The 12,422-nt window shown below is 39.4% G+C and overlaps 3 protein-coding genes across 4 annotated transcripts in view; 2 read left to right on the forward strand and 1 right to left on the reverse strand.

Moving 5' to 3' along the window:
* Nucleotides 1-12,422, forward strand: part of GLRX2 (glutaredoxin 2) — a 183,418-nt gene that overhangs the window by 101,958 nt on the left and 69,038 nt on the right. The window lies entirely within an intron of this gene.
* CDC73 (cell division cycle 73) overlaps nt 1-12,422 on the reverse strand; it is a 107,307-nt gene that overhangs the window by 34,000 nt on the left and 60,885 nt on the right. The gene's annotated exons all lie outside the window — the stretch shown is intronic.
* B3GALT2 (beta-1,3-galactosyltransferase 2) lies at nt 1,016-8,011 on the forward strand. 2 transcript variants are annotated; one of them, XM_081914926.1, is made up of 3 exons: nt 1,019-1,762; nt 5,999-6,069; nt 6,266-8,011. In XM_081914926.1, exon 3 carries the CDS (start codon nt 6,387-6,389, stop codon nt 7,653-7,655), a length of 1,269 nt encoding a protein of 422 aa, XP_081771052.1. In that variant the 5' UTR covers nt 1,019-1,762; nt 5,999-6,069; nt 6,266-6,386; the 3' UTR covers nt 7,656-8,011. The 2 variants fall into 2 exon arrangements, with proteins under 2 accessions (XP_081771051.1, XP_081771052.1); XM_081914925.1 differs by lacking the exon at nt 5,999-6,069 and having other exon boundaries at nt 1,016-1,762.

The raw sequence follows: 12,422 nt of genomic DNA on the forward strand, positions 1-12,422 counted from the left end.
ATAAATAAATAAATAAATATCAATCAAAGAGAAAGACTTGCTTTAATGTGTGTGTGTGTGTGTGTGTGTGTGTGTGAGAGAGAGAGAGAGAGAGAGAGAATATGCTCCTAAAGTTTCTTCGTCAGTATCAGATGATTAGAATTCATTCTCCAGAGATGACTTTCACAGCTTCTTGTCAACTTTCCTTGATCTTGGGGAATCAGCTTTTACAGACCTATTTTACTCCTATTGTACTTCCCCCATTTTAGTGGTCCTTCGCAACAAGTAACTTCTTTTTAAAAATTAAAAGCCAGCTAACAAAAAATTCCAAGTTTTGCTACTATTTCTTAGGTAAAGCAATTTTGTAAAGCAATTTAAGCAAAGCCTGAAGCACATCTGAGGCATACAGTTCTCTAGCAACTACATATTCTGTCTTCAGCTTCTTAACCCCACATATGATGCACTGTACATACGTTTGATATGGAATTTCCAAGCTTTGGCATGAAAAAAAGAGGTTGCTGAGCAGAGATCTGGACAAGGCAGCCTGCACAAAGAGCACCAAGTCGAGTGGTGTGTATTAGGAGAGGCAAGCATGGAAAATCTGATGGTTCTCCTTCCCTGATTTTGCAGTGCTGAATCAATGATTCTATGCCTGATAAAATTACAATGTGATGGAGTAACAAACAGTTTAAAAAGGCTGCTAACTAATCCATCATCACAAAGTTCCACTGAAGGGGTCAGAGAAAGTAGAGGCTTTTATTACTATTTTAAGTTGTGGAATACTATTCACTAAAAAGCAACAGCAGCTGAGGAATGCTACACTATATTAAACAGCTTGTAGTTCTTAGGCAATGCAGCGATGTGCTTGAATTAAGATAAGCTAACACCCAACATTAAGAAACGTTTAGAGAGTGCTAAGATATAGTACAAAAGATAAAGGAGGGTAATGGGGGGGGGGAATACACTCATCAATGAATGTGCATCAACATCATGACCACCTTCTTTCATTTTATTCATCCAGTGCTGCACTGGCACTAGATGTGTATCCTTTATCGAACAGAAGCAAAAGCACTAAGCTCTCTGCCTGCCTTCGGATTTAGTCCAAATGAATGCAAACCATCACGTGGGACCCAGCCAAGCAATGACGTGAAATTCTGCTCTGTCAGAAGACAGCATCTGTCAAAGCCCACATTTAAACTGCTGCTTGCCTGTGCAGCAGCTGAAGAACTATGGATTGGATTTTGCTGAACAAAACCTTAAGCTAAAAGCTTTTCCCCCACCCTCGCTTCAAGTCATCCCTTTCGGTTACTGCCTAGCAACAATGAAGGAAGAGGGGTAAATCCCGTTATCAAATGCAAGCCAACAGTTCCAGCTTCTAGCTCATGCTGTTCTGCCTGGCATCGCCACTAGAAATATGGATACTGAAGAGAAAACAGAGCACTGCATTGTCCAGCAAGGGAAACACCAACTGTAAAAGCGTCAATGCTTCCATTGTCAGAAGCAGACAATACCAGTCGGAATGGAGGCAAGAAATGCTGCTTCTGTCTCTTGAAAGATGACCGGAGAAAAATCAAGGCGAACACGCTGGTGAGCAGGGAAGGTAGCGGAGCAGGAAGCATACAGATGGACACACTGGATACTGTGAAAAGCAGTCGCAGGCAGCAGGCTGCTGGAGGAGAGATGTGCGCATGGCCGATAGCATCTTTTTGGCTGAAGGGATGGCGTGCCAAAACTACTTGCAGTGGGCATAATCCTCTCACCACAAATGCCTTGACAAAGGAAGGTATGTCAGATCATTGTATATTTCATTCAAATGCATGTGCTGTTAGTGGCATACCAAGTGACGACTCCCACCTCCCCAAATTTACAGAAGCCGAGGCTGATGCTTCCATGGATGTTGGGTTTTGAAAAAAATCAAAAAAAATATTGGAAGAGCTATTCTTGCATTCATCTTAGAAGGGTGTCATTGTCTTTACACTTATCTGTTAATAAATCTGTCACTTATACTCAAATGTGAAGGCTCGGGAGGGTTGGGAAAGGAGGGGGAGAAGGAGAGGGATTAAGAGGGATAATGTAGTTCTCTGTAGCGATTGTCTAGGTTTGAGAAATTTAACTTTACATCCCCTGGTTTTACAAAATGATCAGATAATCAAAATAGGTCAGATTTAATCCTTACCTACTGTAATCTAAGATCACCAGTGAAATAGCTATGATGTGACATACACTGAGAACCATCAAAACAGACGAGGCAGTCCAGCTACCAGCTCAATACTCCCTACTCCCTAACATGCAAGAAGAGTGCTATTTGATTAATATTATCAGTCACACACCCCCCCCCAAAGAAAGGCAGTGATTTGAGCTTCTGGCAAAAGCATCACAATCATTTGGATGCCATAAGTAATGCAGACATCCAACAGAATCTCACAAGGAAACCACACTATAGTAGTCTGTTTCCTTCAAAATGGGGTATATGCCCAAGTTCTGTGCAGCATGTGACATTTGGGTTGTTTAAGGCTTAGAAAGCAGCAAGCACAACAAAAATCCCATCATTTCCACGATTGGTAGTTTTGTTTGGAATGCTTACTGAGAAAGGACTGACAGCAATCTCAAGTTACTTATCTGCAGTAAAAAATTAAGACCTGCATCTACACTGCCTAATGGTCCTTTAGTGCCTGAGTGCCTCCCTTCCAAAATCTACCCAACAAACAATACTAAATATTTTTAGTGTTAAACATAATGGTTCTTGCTTTGCCCCAGGCAAAACTAACGTGCAATAAAGCTAGCATAAGTATGGAGGAAGCCTGATTTAAAAAGACTGCTTTGAAGAGAAAATGTGACACAATCAGATGTGAATTTTACAGCAATATGAAAAATAAAATGCTGATAGCTTTGTTGAAACATTATAGAAAATATAATTATACAACAATCATACAATTCTAAACAAAGCTCACTCAAAAACTTAGGAGTGTGCATGCCATGGGTTTTCACTAGAGCTCGTTAGGATTTTAAAATTACTACTGACCATTCTCTCTCCCCCCCTTTCTGTAAAAGTATTAATGCAGATATGTCAAGACTGTTATCAGGCCCTGGATAATACACTTATACTCACTTGCTCTGCATAGCCCACCAGATCTAAAGCTTCCCTTCTTATTTGTTCCTTCCATCTAAGAGTAGACTCCCCAAAACTAAAGAACGTATGACCATCTAGAACATACAAGCCAATATGTTAGCAATTCACTGTGAGCACGAGGAACTGAAACTCAATGAGGAATCCAATATACAAGTTTTACTCTTCTAAATATAGGCTAGAATCCCAAGAGGCCCATTTGTGAGTGGAAGGCGTGTGCATGTGTGCATTGGGGGGGGGGGGGGGAGAGCTTATACTACACTTCCACAGCTTTCATCCCCCATCTCATTTCTCCTGACCCTCAGAAGTAGGTATTAGGGGACACCAGGGCCTCTGAAAACAGTGACTGTGTGATATGTTACACACAGTCCTTTGGTCCCGAGCCATGGACATTTTGTATTTTGCTAAGAACCCAAAATTTTAATCTATACGTATATATGACCTATATGATTTAGTGTAACATTCCAACATCCTGGTGAAAGTATAACGTATTACAGGAGACTGAGCACCACTGCAAGTTATTAAATAATAGCATAACATAATCAAGTTAATATAACTAAATTATATTAGAACATTCCTTTTTACCAACAGAAATAAAGTTCTGCTTGGATAATTCTAAATGCTTTATGTAATTTGACTTAGAATTACACTACCAGAATTCTTTAAACATTTAATAAAGTCATCAGATTATAACAGGCTGACATGCTTAGAAAAATGGTGACTGCCAACAACAGAATATTAACTCTCTTTTTTAAAGTGCATTCCTAATAAAAGCTGTGGCTGTTCAAGCAGTGAAACACATCCTAAATATAGAAAAGCTTCACCAAACAGAATCCTTAAGGAGACAATATGCTCTATTAAGAATTGCTAAGGACAGCTCTCTCATGTGTCCAACACACTTATTTCCATTTCCCTATTGCTCAGTACAACTGAACCAGTCAACAATTGTGGCTAAAGTGATTAATCCATTTTTTGATCCAGCAAGGATTCACATACGGCGATTCATTCAATTTGTTTAAAATCTACCAAAATGTAGTATTTGCATGGTTGCACTGCATTGTTACAAATGTATTTTATCCAGTCTTACCCAGAGCCTCAGTTTTAAAGCTACATTTTGTCCTTTATATGCCCAGAGAATCCTTTTTAATAGTCATTCATAACATAGTTTTTGCTCCAAGGAAAATGGCTTGGAGGACCTTAACATGCAGCTCAGAAACTATGCAAGTTTTAGACGGATGCACTGCTACAATTCAAGGCTAAATCCCCCAATTGCTCCTCCTAGTGGTGGCTAATATGATGAGTTTTATTCAGAAAGACAACTAGTACGTCCATCAAGACATTCAAATATTTGCAATGCATTCCATGCTGTACTGAGAGCTTCTTAATTTGGCTGACTGGAAATTAGAGGCACTAATTCCCTCTTTCATTTAAAATTATGCTATATCTGTTTTACTTTTATGTAATTGTACATTTAAATACACGCTTGTGCCAGCCACCTTCCTTTATAATTTAATGTCATTATCTATTTCAATGTCATTTTTTTTTCCAAATTGAAAGATTTACCCTAAAGATGTCTTTACACATGCATAACATCACTAAATTTTGAAAATAAATTAATCCAAAAACTGGCTGAGAGATAGCAAAGAAATTAAATAATTTACATATTTACATAAAAATGTTCTTTTCATATGAGCCTTCTATCACTGTTCAAAACCCTAAGATTTTGAAACAAATTAAAACTAATTGGGGAAAAACCCACAAATTAATTCATACCATTAAATGAGAGGCTCATTTGTAGGACAGTGTGATCAGGTTTTAATATGCAGTATCATGAAACTGCCATGTTGAATCTGCTCTTGAATATCAATAGGGAATAGCAGGGTGAAATGTATTATAAAGTTGGGGTTATAATCTGTAGCATCCAAAAAGTCTGCCAACCATCTTCTAAACTAACACGACCTTACAGTTTTGGGCTCATGAATGAAAGGATCTTGGGGGAAAAGATATTATCTTAACAGAGTTTATTGATTTCATACTAAGTAAACTATTCTTTCCTTTTTCTTTCTTTCAGTGGGGTTAGAGAGAGGTTAGTTTGGTTTTATATGCACACACATACCCAATATCTTAAATGAACTGGAACAGCTATAAGTAACTAAATGGTCCCTTTAAGAACACAACGTATTGACCACAACCAATCAGGTAAAGAAAATGGGAAAGGCTAGAGGGAAAGGCTAAAAGAGGAGTAAAGGTGAATCAGAGTGTTTGGTGTTGGTTGATCCTGAAGGATGCAGCAGTGAGGTAACTGGACCCTGAAAATTAATTTTGTCAGGTGCATTGACACACTGACTTTCTGAACACAGCAGGGACCAATGGAAACAAGCCAAGTAATGTTCTGTAACTAACGGAACGCTGCTACAATCAACCTTGCACTGTCTGTCCCACGACCAGCCCACGATCATTTTGCATAAAGGACCTCCAACTGCGAGCCATACTACCAACCGCATACCAAATCAGTTTTAATTGCTAGCAATAAACCTTCCATCTGGTATCGAGACCTTTACACTTGACCCTTCCCTTGGAATCTCACAGTGGTTATGCGTTTGATGTACGCTGGTCCAATCTGAGTCGCTCATCTTCTTGACCAACTCAGGGCTTGCTTTTAAAATAAAAAAATGCCCAGCAAAAGAACTTGTTTTTTTAACAATAGGACACACCCCAATCCTTTTAAGTACTTTATATATACATAAACAATAGCATATACACACATGTGTTTAATAGCATTCATTGGAGTGATTTCACAAAGAAATAAAGTTTGGAAACCAGAGGAATAGAAAACCACTTCACACTGAGGGCTTGCTCCTTACCCTTGCAACACTTTTTTTTCATATGTAGACAAGCACCAGAATGGCAAACTGGGTAAGATGTTGGGATATGGATTCGAAGGTTCAATCATGTGGTTTGGGGTAAAACCTGCCCTCCTATTAAACAGGAGTAAGTAATCAAGACAACTTGGATGCTATGACTTGTGAAGCCCCAAGAACATTAAAAGTCCTATGGCGATTACTAATATTAAGATTTGCCTCTTGTTTAGCAGTTTTTCTGACAACGGGAAGAGCAAACTTTGAAAGCTTGTCTGCTAACCTTCTTTCATTTTTGCAGAGCTGGTGATTCGCTAACAAGCTTTCCACAACGGAAGATGAACACCAAGAAATAGCAGTGGATCCGAAAACAAAGCATTTCCTTCAATCATTCTCACATCCCATTTCTGGATACTTACAACATGCTTCAGTGGAGAAGGAGGCATTGCTGCTTTGCCAAGATGACCTGGAATACCAAGAGGTCCCTGTTTCGCACCCATTTCATTGGCTTACTCTCCCTCGTGTTCCTTTTTGCTATTTTCCTGTTTTTTAATCACCATGACTGGCTGCCTGGCAGGGGTGGATTCAAAGAAAACCCTGTGGCTTACACTACACGGGGATTTAGATCGATGAGAGGCGAAACAAACCACAGCTCTTTGAGGACCATTTGGAAGGATGCAGTTCCTCAGACCCTCAGGCCGCAGGCGATGGCTAATTCCAACAATACGGAGCTGTCGCCTCAAGGAGTTACTGGTTTAGAGAACACACTGAGTGCCAATGGGAGCATTTACAACGTGCGAGGCACTGGACATCCAACGTCATATCACTTTAAGTATATTATCAACGAGCCTGGGAAATGCCAGGAGAAAAGCCCCTTTCTAATACTGCTCATAGCTGCAGAACCAGGGCAGGTGGAAGCTCGACAAGCTATAAGACAAACCTGGGGAAACGAGAGCTTGGCGCCTGGGATCCAAATTGTTCGGATTTTTTTGCTGGGTTTAAGCGTTAAGCTGAATGGATACCTTCAGAGAGCCATCCTGGAGGAAAGCAGGCAATACCACGATATTATCCAACAAGAATACTTAGATACTTACTACAACTTAACCATCAAAACACTGATGGGGATGAACTGGGTGGCAACCTACTGCCCCAATGTCCCCTACGTTATGAAAACGGACAGTGACATGTTTGTCAATACAGAGTATTTAATACATAAGCTTCTGAAGCCAGAATTTCCTCTCCGGCACAAATACTTTACGGGCTATCTAATGAGGGGGTATGCACCCAATCGGAACAAGGATAGCAAGTGGTATATGCCGCCTGATCTATATCCGAGTGAACGGTACCCTGTATTCTGCTCTGGGACTGGCTATGTGTTTTCTGGAGATTTAGCGGAAAAAATATTTAAGGTCTCACTGAGTATCAGACGTTTGCACTTAGAGGATGTATATGTGGGCATCTGCCTTGCCAAGCTGCGAATTGACCCCATGCCCCCACCCAACGAGTTTGTCTTCAATCACTGGCGGGTTTCTTATTCCAGCTGTAAATACAGTCACCTAATTACCTCCCATCAGTTCCAGCCTAGTGAACTGATCAAATACTGGAATCATTTACAACAGAATAAGCACAATGCCTGTGCCAACTCAGCAAAAGAAAAAGCGGGCAAGTATCGGCATCGTAAACTTCACTAGAAGGCACCCTCCTCCTAAAAATATTCCATGTGCAATTTGTAAAAAAAACACAAAAAATAAAGAGAAAAGGGAAAAGGCTGAAAGCATGTATAGTGAAAAAAAATGTGCTTGAGGGGGACAATATTTAAGACCAAGCACTTAATGATGTTTGAAAATTATTTTTTTAATTTAAAAGAAAAAAAATCTAACTCTTGGAAATAATATTATGATGGAAGTATTAATCAAGAAGTTTTCAAAATCTGGGAGATTAGAGAAAGGTGGTCTCAAGATATTTGTGTTAATGTGCAATAATAAGCATGCACAGTTTGGTGGTACAATTGCTATTTTATGTGCCAATAAAATTAACTGCGCAAATATTACACACTATTTTTCTTTTTAAAGAGGGATTTACTCCCAATTTTTGCCGTTAATGACTTCTCATTTTGGTATTCAGAATTGTAATGAAAAACATACATGGCAATTTGAAGAAATCATGTATCAATGAAATGAAATTCCTTCCACTAGCCTAAGAGTCATTTAACAGAGTACACAGATTTTTCATGTGTAATTTTCTGGGATCAGTAATGCTAACACCAGTTTTAAAGAGTCTCTGTGTTTCAAATAAATTAATAGTCTTGCTATAAGAAAGCTGGCAAAGTGGGATGCAAAATTTCATAACTTGGTCAAAACTTGGCTCAAATATTTTAGGACAGAATTACTTTCGATACATAACCTGCACTACTAAGAAAACACTGGTACTTTGTCATGTGGCAACATCTTGTGTCATCTTGGCACTTCATACCTAATTTTTGTCTAATGTTTTAACGAACTGACAAAACAAGGATGGTCAATTTGTACAGACAACAAGAGGAAAATGTCTTGAGCTTAAGGACTATATATACAGATTTAATATGCAAAATACACAACTATTGGCATAAGGTGAAAAATGTTGGGGCCTGACATGTCTCTTGTATGATGCCATTCTTCTATGCCATTTTCAGTGAAAACAAGGCTCACTCGCCAGTGATTAGCTCTGCTAGTTAAAATTGTGTAGGAGACTCCGTTATGTAAACTCATATTGTTAGTATCAGCCAAAAGGGTCTATACTGATGATCCAACTGGAACCTATAGCATGGAAACAGCCATTAGTGTTCCCACTACTGTGCTTCTGTTTCCAGACATGAGAAACACGTGTCCAAGACATGAATTAGGGGGATATCCCCTCACATGACCCCTTACACAGTATCTGGAGGGCAGGGAGACTTCTGAGCAAGACAGTATTAACCTGAGGCTTGCCTGAAGTCAACACTCAATGCCTCAGCTACATTTGAAGACACTGATTTTTACAGACTTCATGATTAACCAAGTATTCCTATTTTTTTAAAAAAACTACCACTGCCAAGCCAACTTTGACATTCCAATGAATTCTACTAATATGATATTCAGTGCCATATTTGGCTGATGTCCCCCAGACTCATTGCAAATAGCCCCCAAATTCTTTACACTGCGCTGTAATTAATTACACATGCTATAGAATGAGGACAAAATACAAGGCATTTTAAAATAAAATCAACATCATCTACCACAGTCCTAGGTTAATATGAATAACTCTCAAAGGCACAAAGCCGTTCATTGTGGGGCGAGGGAGTTAAGATAAAAGTCATATACTTTCAGTCTAGGATAAGGCTTGAATACAAGCTGTTACCTAGGTTTATATATAATTCTAAGTCTTAGTTCCGACCCAGGAATGTACATAAAATGGTAGTGTGTACACAAACTACATATTGTGTTATTATCCAATCTGAGTTATGTGTCCTTGCTAGACTGTAGGTAGAAAGGCTCAGCTAGTTTGTAGAATGCTAGGATTGGACAACATTGTACATGCATTTACAGTTTTCTGGTTCTTCCTCTTCCCCACTGTAAAATAGGCTCTAAATATGGTTCTGCCCACAGAAACCAGGTGTTCCTTCCAATCACAGAAGAGGCTCCAATGAAGTGGAGCAGGAGGAACTTCCTGGAGGAACAGGAAGTGATTTTCATTTATTCTCTACAGCCTCATGTCATCTCCAACAGTGTTCCAAAGTGTTTCCCAACTTTCTGGGGATTTTGAGGCAGTACATGGGATTCCCAAAGGAAGGGAAATCCAGTGGAGGTGGTCTGAGGTGTGAAACTCCACTCAGAGGAAGTCTGGATTCAACCCTCCTAGAAGACTGCTGTCACAACAGGACAAAAGAGGGCAGAAAGGATTGAAAAAGTTGCACTTATTGTATCATAGCTCTTCTGATTAATTAAAATATGCCCATTGCTTTTCTCAGGGGACTCTCATATGGTTCAATATTGTCTCTTTGCCCACTATCAATCTAGCTACATATGGCTGTATAATTCTTATTACCTGGCACATACAAATTAAAAATCACGATTCTGTGCCCGGCCTGAGAGAAAATTGCTTCATTGGTTCTTACTGAACACTTGTGACGGCTGAATGATGAGCTCACTATAAGAAAAATGAGCTGCAGAGATTTTGAAAACAAAATCTGAAAATGGAGGCATTGATAGTCACTATACCAATGTAGATCTGGATTTTGAGGAGACCAAAGTTTGGTACTACAATTGATTTCTTCACTGACACTCCTCCGCTCCACAACAACACCCAGTCCAAATTCACCTTCACCACAATCCACGGAAGGTGGGCAGAAGGCTGATTTCTAGGTGATCTGCAGGAGATCAGCAAGGGTTTCCAAGTTTCAACTGCCTGACAATAGGTAAGGATTTAAAAGCTTCCCTCTCCTCCTAACAGCTTAAAAAAGAACACTGGTGAGGTGGTGATTGTGGTAGAAAGAGAAACCAGGAGTGGATGGAAGGAACTGGAGAGCTCAATTCTGGTACAGATCATTTAGGTTTGGGCTGGGCATGTGCTCAAAGGTGTTCTGGTCCTTAATTCTTAGCAGAGTTTGGACTAGATGATTCTTGTAGTCCCTTCCAACTCTACAATTCTATGTCTGCCTACACCTTGGCTTCAGTTGTTGAAACTCAGAGTTCTAGTTAAAACCTAAAGTAGATCCTATAGGCTGGAATAAATTAAGGTATTATTTAATGTGTACAAGTGTGATATGGCTTAAGTTTCTCAGACAAGAGAACCTATGTGCTAGAAGACAGAAGGGGGAAAAGCAGCATGTGGACGGTTTTTGTTTAAAACGGATAGGTAGCCTACATCTGTTGGCCATTGCGATCAAATCGCAGCAAACCAATTTCCGCAGTGAGCAAAGCTACATTTTGCTATTTTCTGAAAGCAAAACTAATTGTACTAAATGAAAATAGTGTACTTAATAAAACATAGTGAAAAACCAAATGAATATACTTGTTGCAACAATCAAAGCTGATTAAACCCAAAAGAGTTCTTTCAACAAAACAATCACAACAAAGTTGCAATATTGTGAAACGATGCAATGGGAAAATTTAAAAGGAAATGGAGAAGGGATAAGACCTTTGGGATATTTACAAACATAAAGAAACAGTATAAAATCATTCTTCTCAGTTACTGGTAATTTCATCTTCTGTTTTCAATGGGTTAGACTCAGTTTAAGTTGCATTTAGGTCCCACTGAATTTCCATCTTAATTTCATCAGGAACTAGACTCCATTAACTTAATCTGAATCCAAGCCAATGCCTTTACACAGATGTTGCCTTCACATGCCATATTTTTAACAGCTAGGAGCATGTTCTTTAAAACATGAACTTAAATTTGCAGTGCAATTGCAGTTTCGAAATTAACGAAACCTGTGCATCCCTGACAATACATCAATGGATTGAACAGCTACTATTCTTTATCTCTTTTATGAACAGCAGGCCTAGTGGAAAAAGCAGCACATAGGCAAGTATGAGGTCATCTGGTCATCTTTTCTCCCTACCCCGAAGAAATTGGTATGCCATTCCTGTATTTTTGGGTGAGGCATCAAAATTCAGTTCTCTCTCTAGGCACACGCTCACAAACACACAGTTTCTACTTCTTTGCCTTTTCCTCCACCTTCCTTTGTTCTCCAGATTTTGCCGTTCAAAAAGCAAGAGATACACTGGATCAGGCCAAAGGCTCATCTAGTTTAGCATCCTGTTCTCACAGGCCAATCAGATGCCTAGGGAAGCTTAAAAGCAGGAGAGGAAAACTCTACTCACTTGTGCTGTAACTAGTATTCAGAGGCGTAGGATGGCCAATACTGGAGGGCAGTACACAACAATCATGGTTAATAGCCACTGAATAGCCTTACCCTCCATGAATTTGTATAACACTCTTTTAAAGACATCCACTGTTGTATTTTCAACTTGTTTGTACACTGGAGGGGGAAACCTCTTTTAAAAAAACAATAAAAGAACACATTGTTGTGTGAATTAGTTCAGTGAATGGACTTTTCACTCATTCATGTCACCATTTTAAGAATGGATTCTTCCAATGCACTCTATTCAGGCTGTATTTTATGTCTATACACTAAGCCAAACGATCTGAACTTCTATTCTGCCTTGCTGCTGGGACACCATTTCAAGATAATTCAGTTGCCCTTATTAGGCACAGCAATCCATGACATATGACAACTGGCTATTCTATCCATGAGAAATGAACTTGGCATTTGTTTGGAACATGCTTACAGTCAACCAGAATCTGGAACCCTTCAAGAGGTTCCCATCTGGCATGTTCACTGGAAGGAACACACATGACTATAGTCAAAACAAAAAAAATTCCTTCCAGTAGCACCTTAAAGACCAACTAAGTTAGTTCTTGGTATGAGCTTTCATGTG

This window comes from Podarcis melisellensis (genome assembly GCF_964234715.1).
Source record: "Podarcis melisellensis genome assembly, chromosome: 6".
Classification (NCBI taxonomy): Eukaryota; Metazoa; Chordata; class Lepidosauria; order Squamata; family Lacertidae; genus Podarcis; species Podarcis melisellensis.

Coding starts and splice junctions, on each gene's coding strand:
- B3GALT2 (XM_081914925.1), top strand. CDS start 6,387: ATGCTTCAGTGGAGAAGGAGGCATTGCTGCTTTGCCAAGATGACCTGG.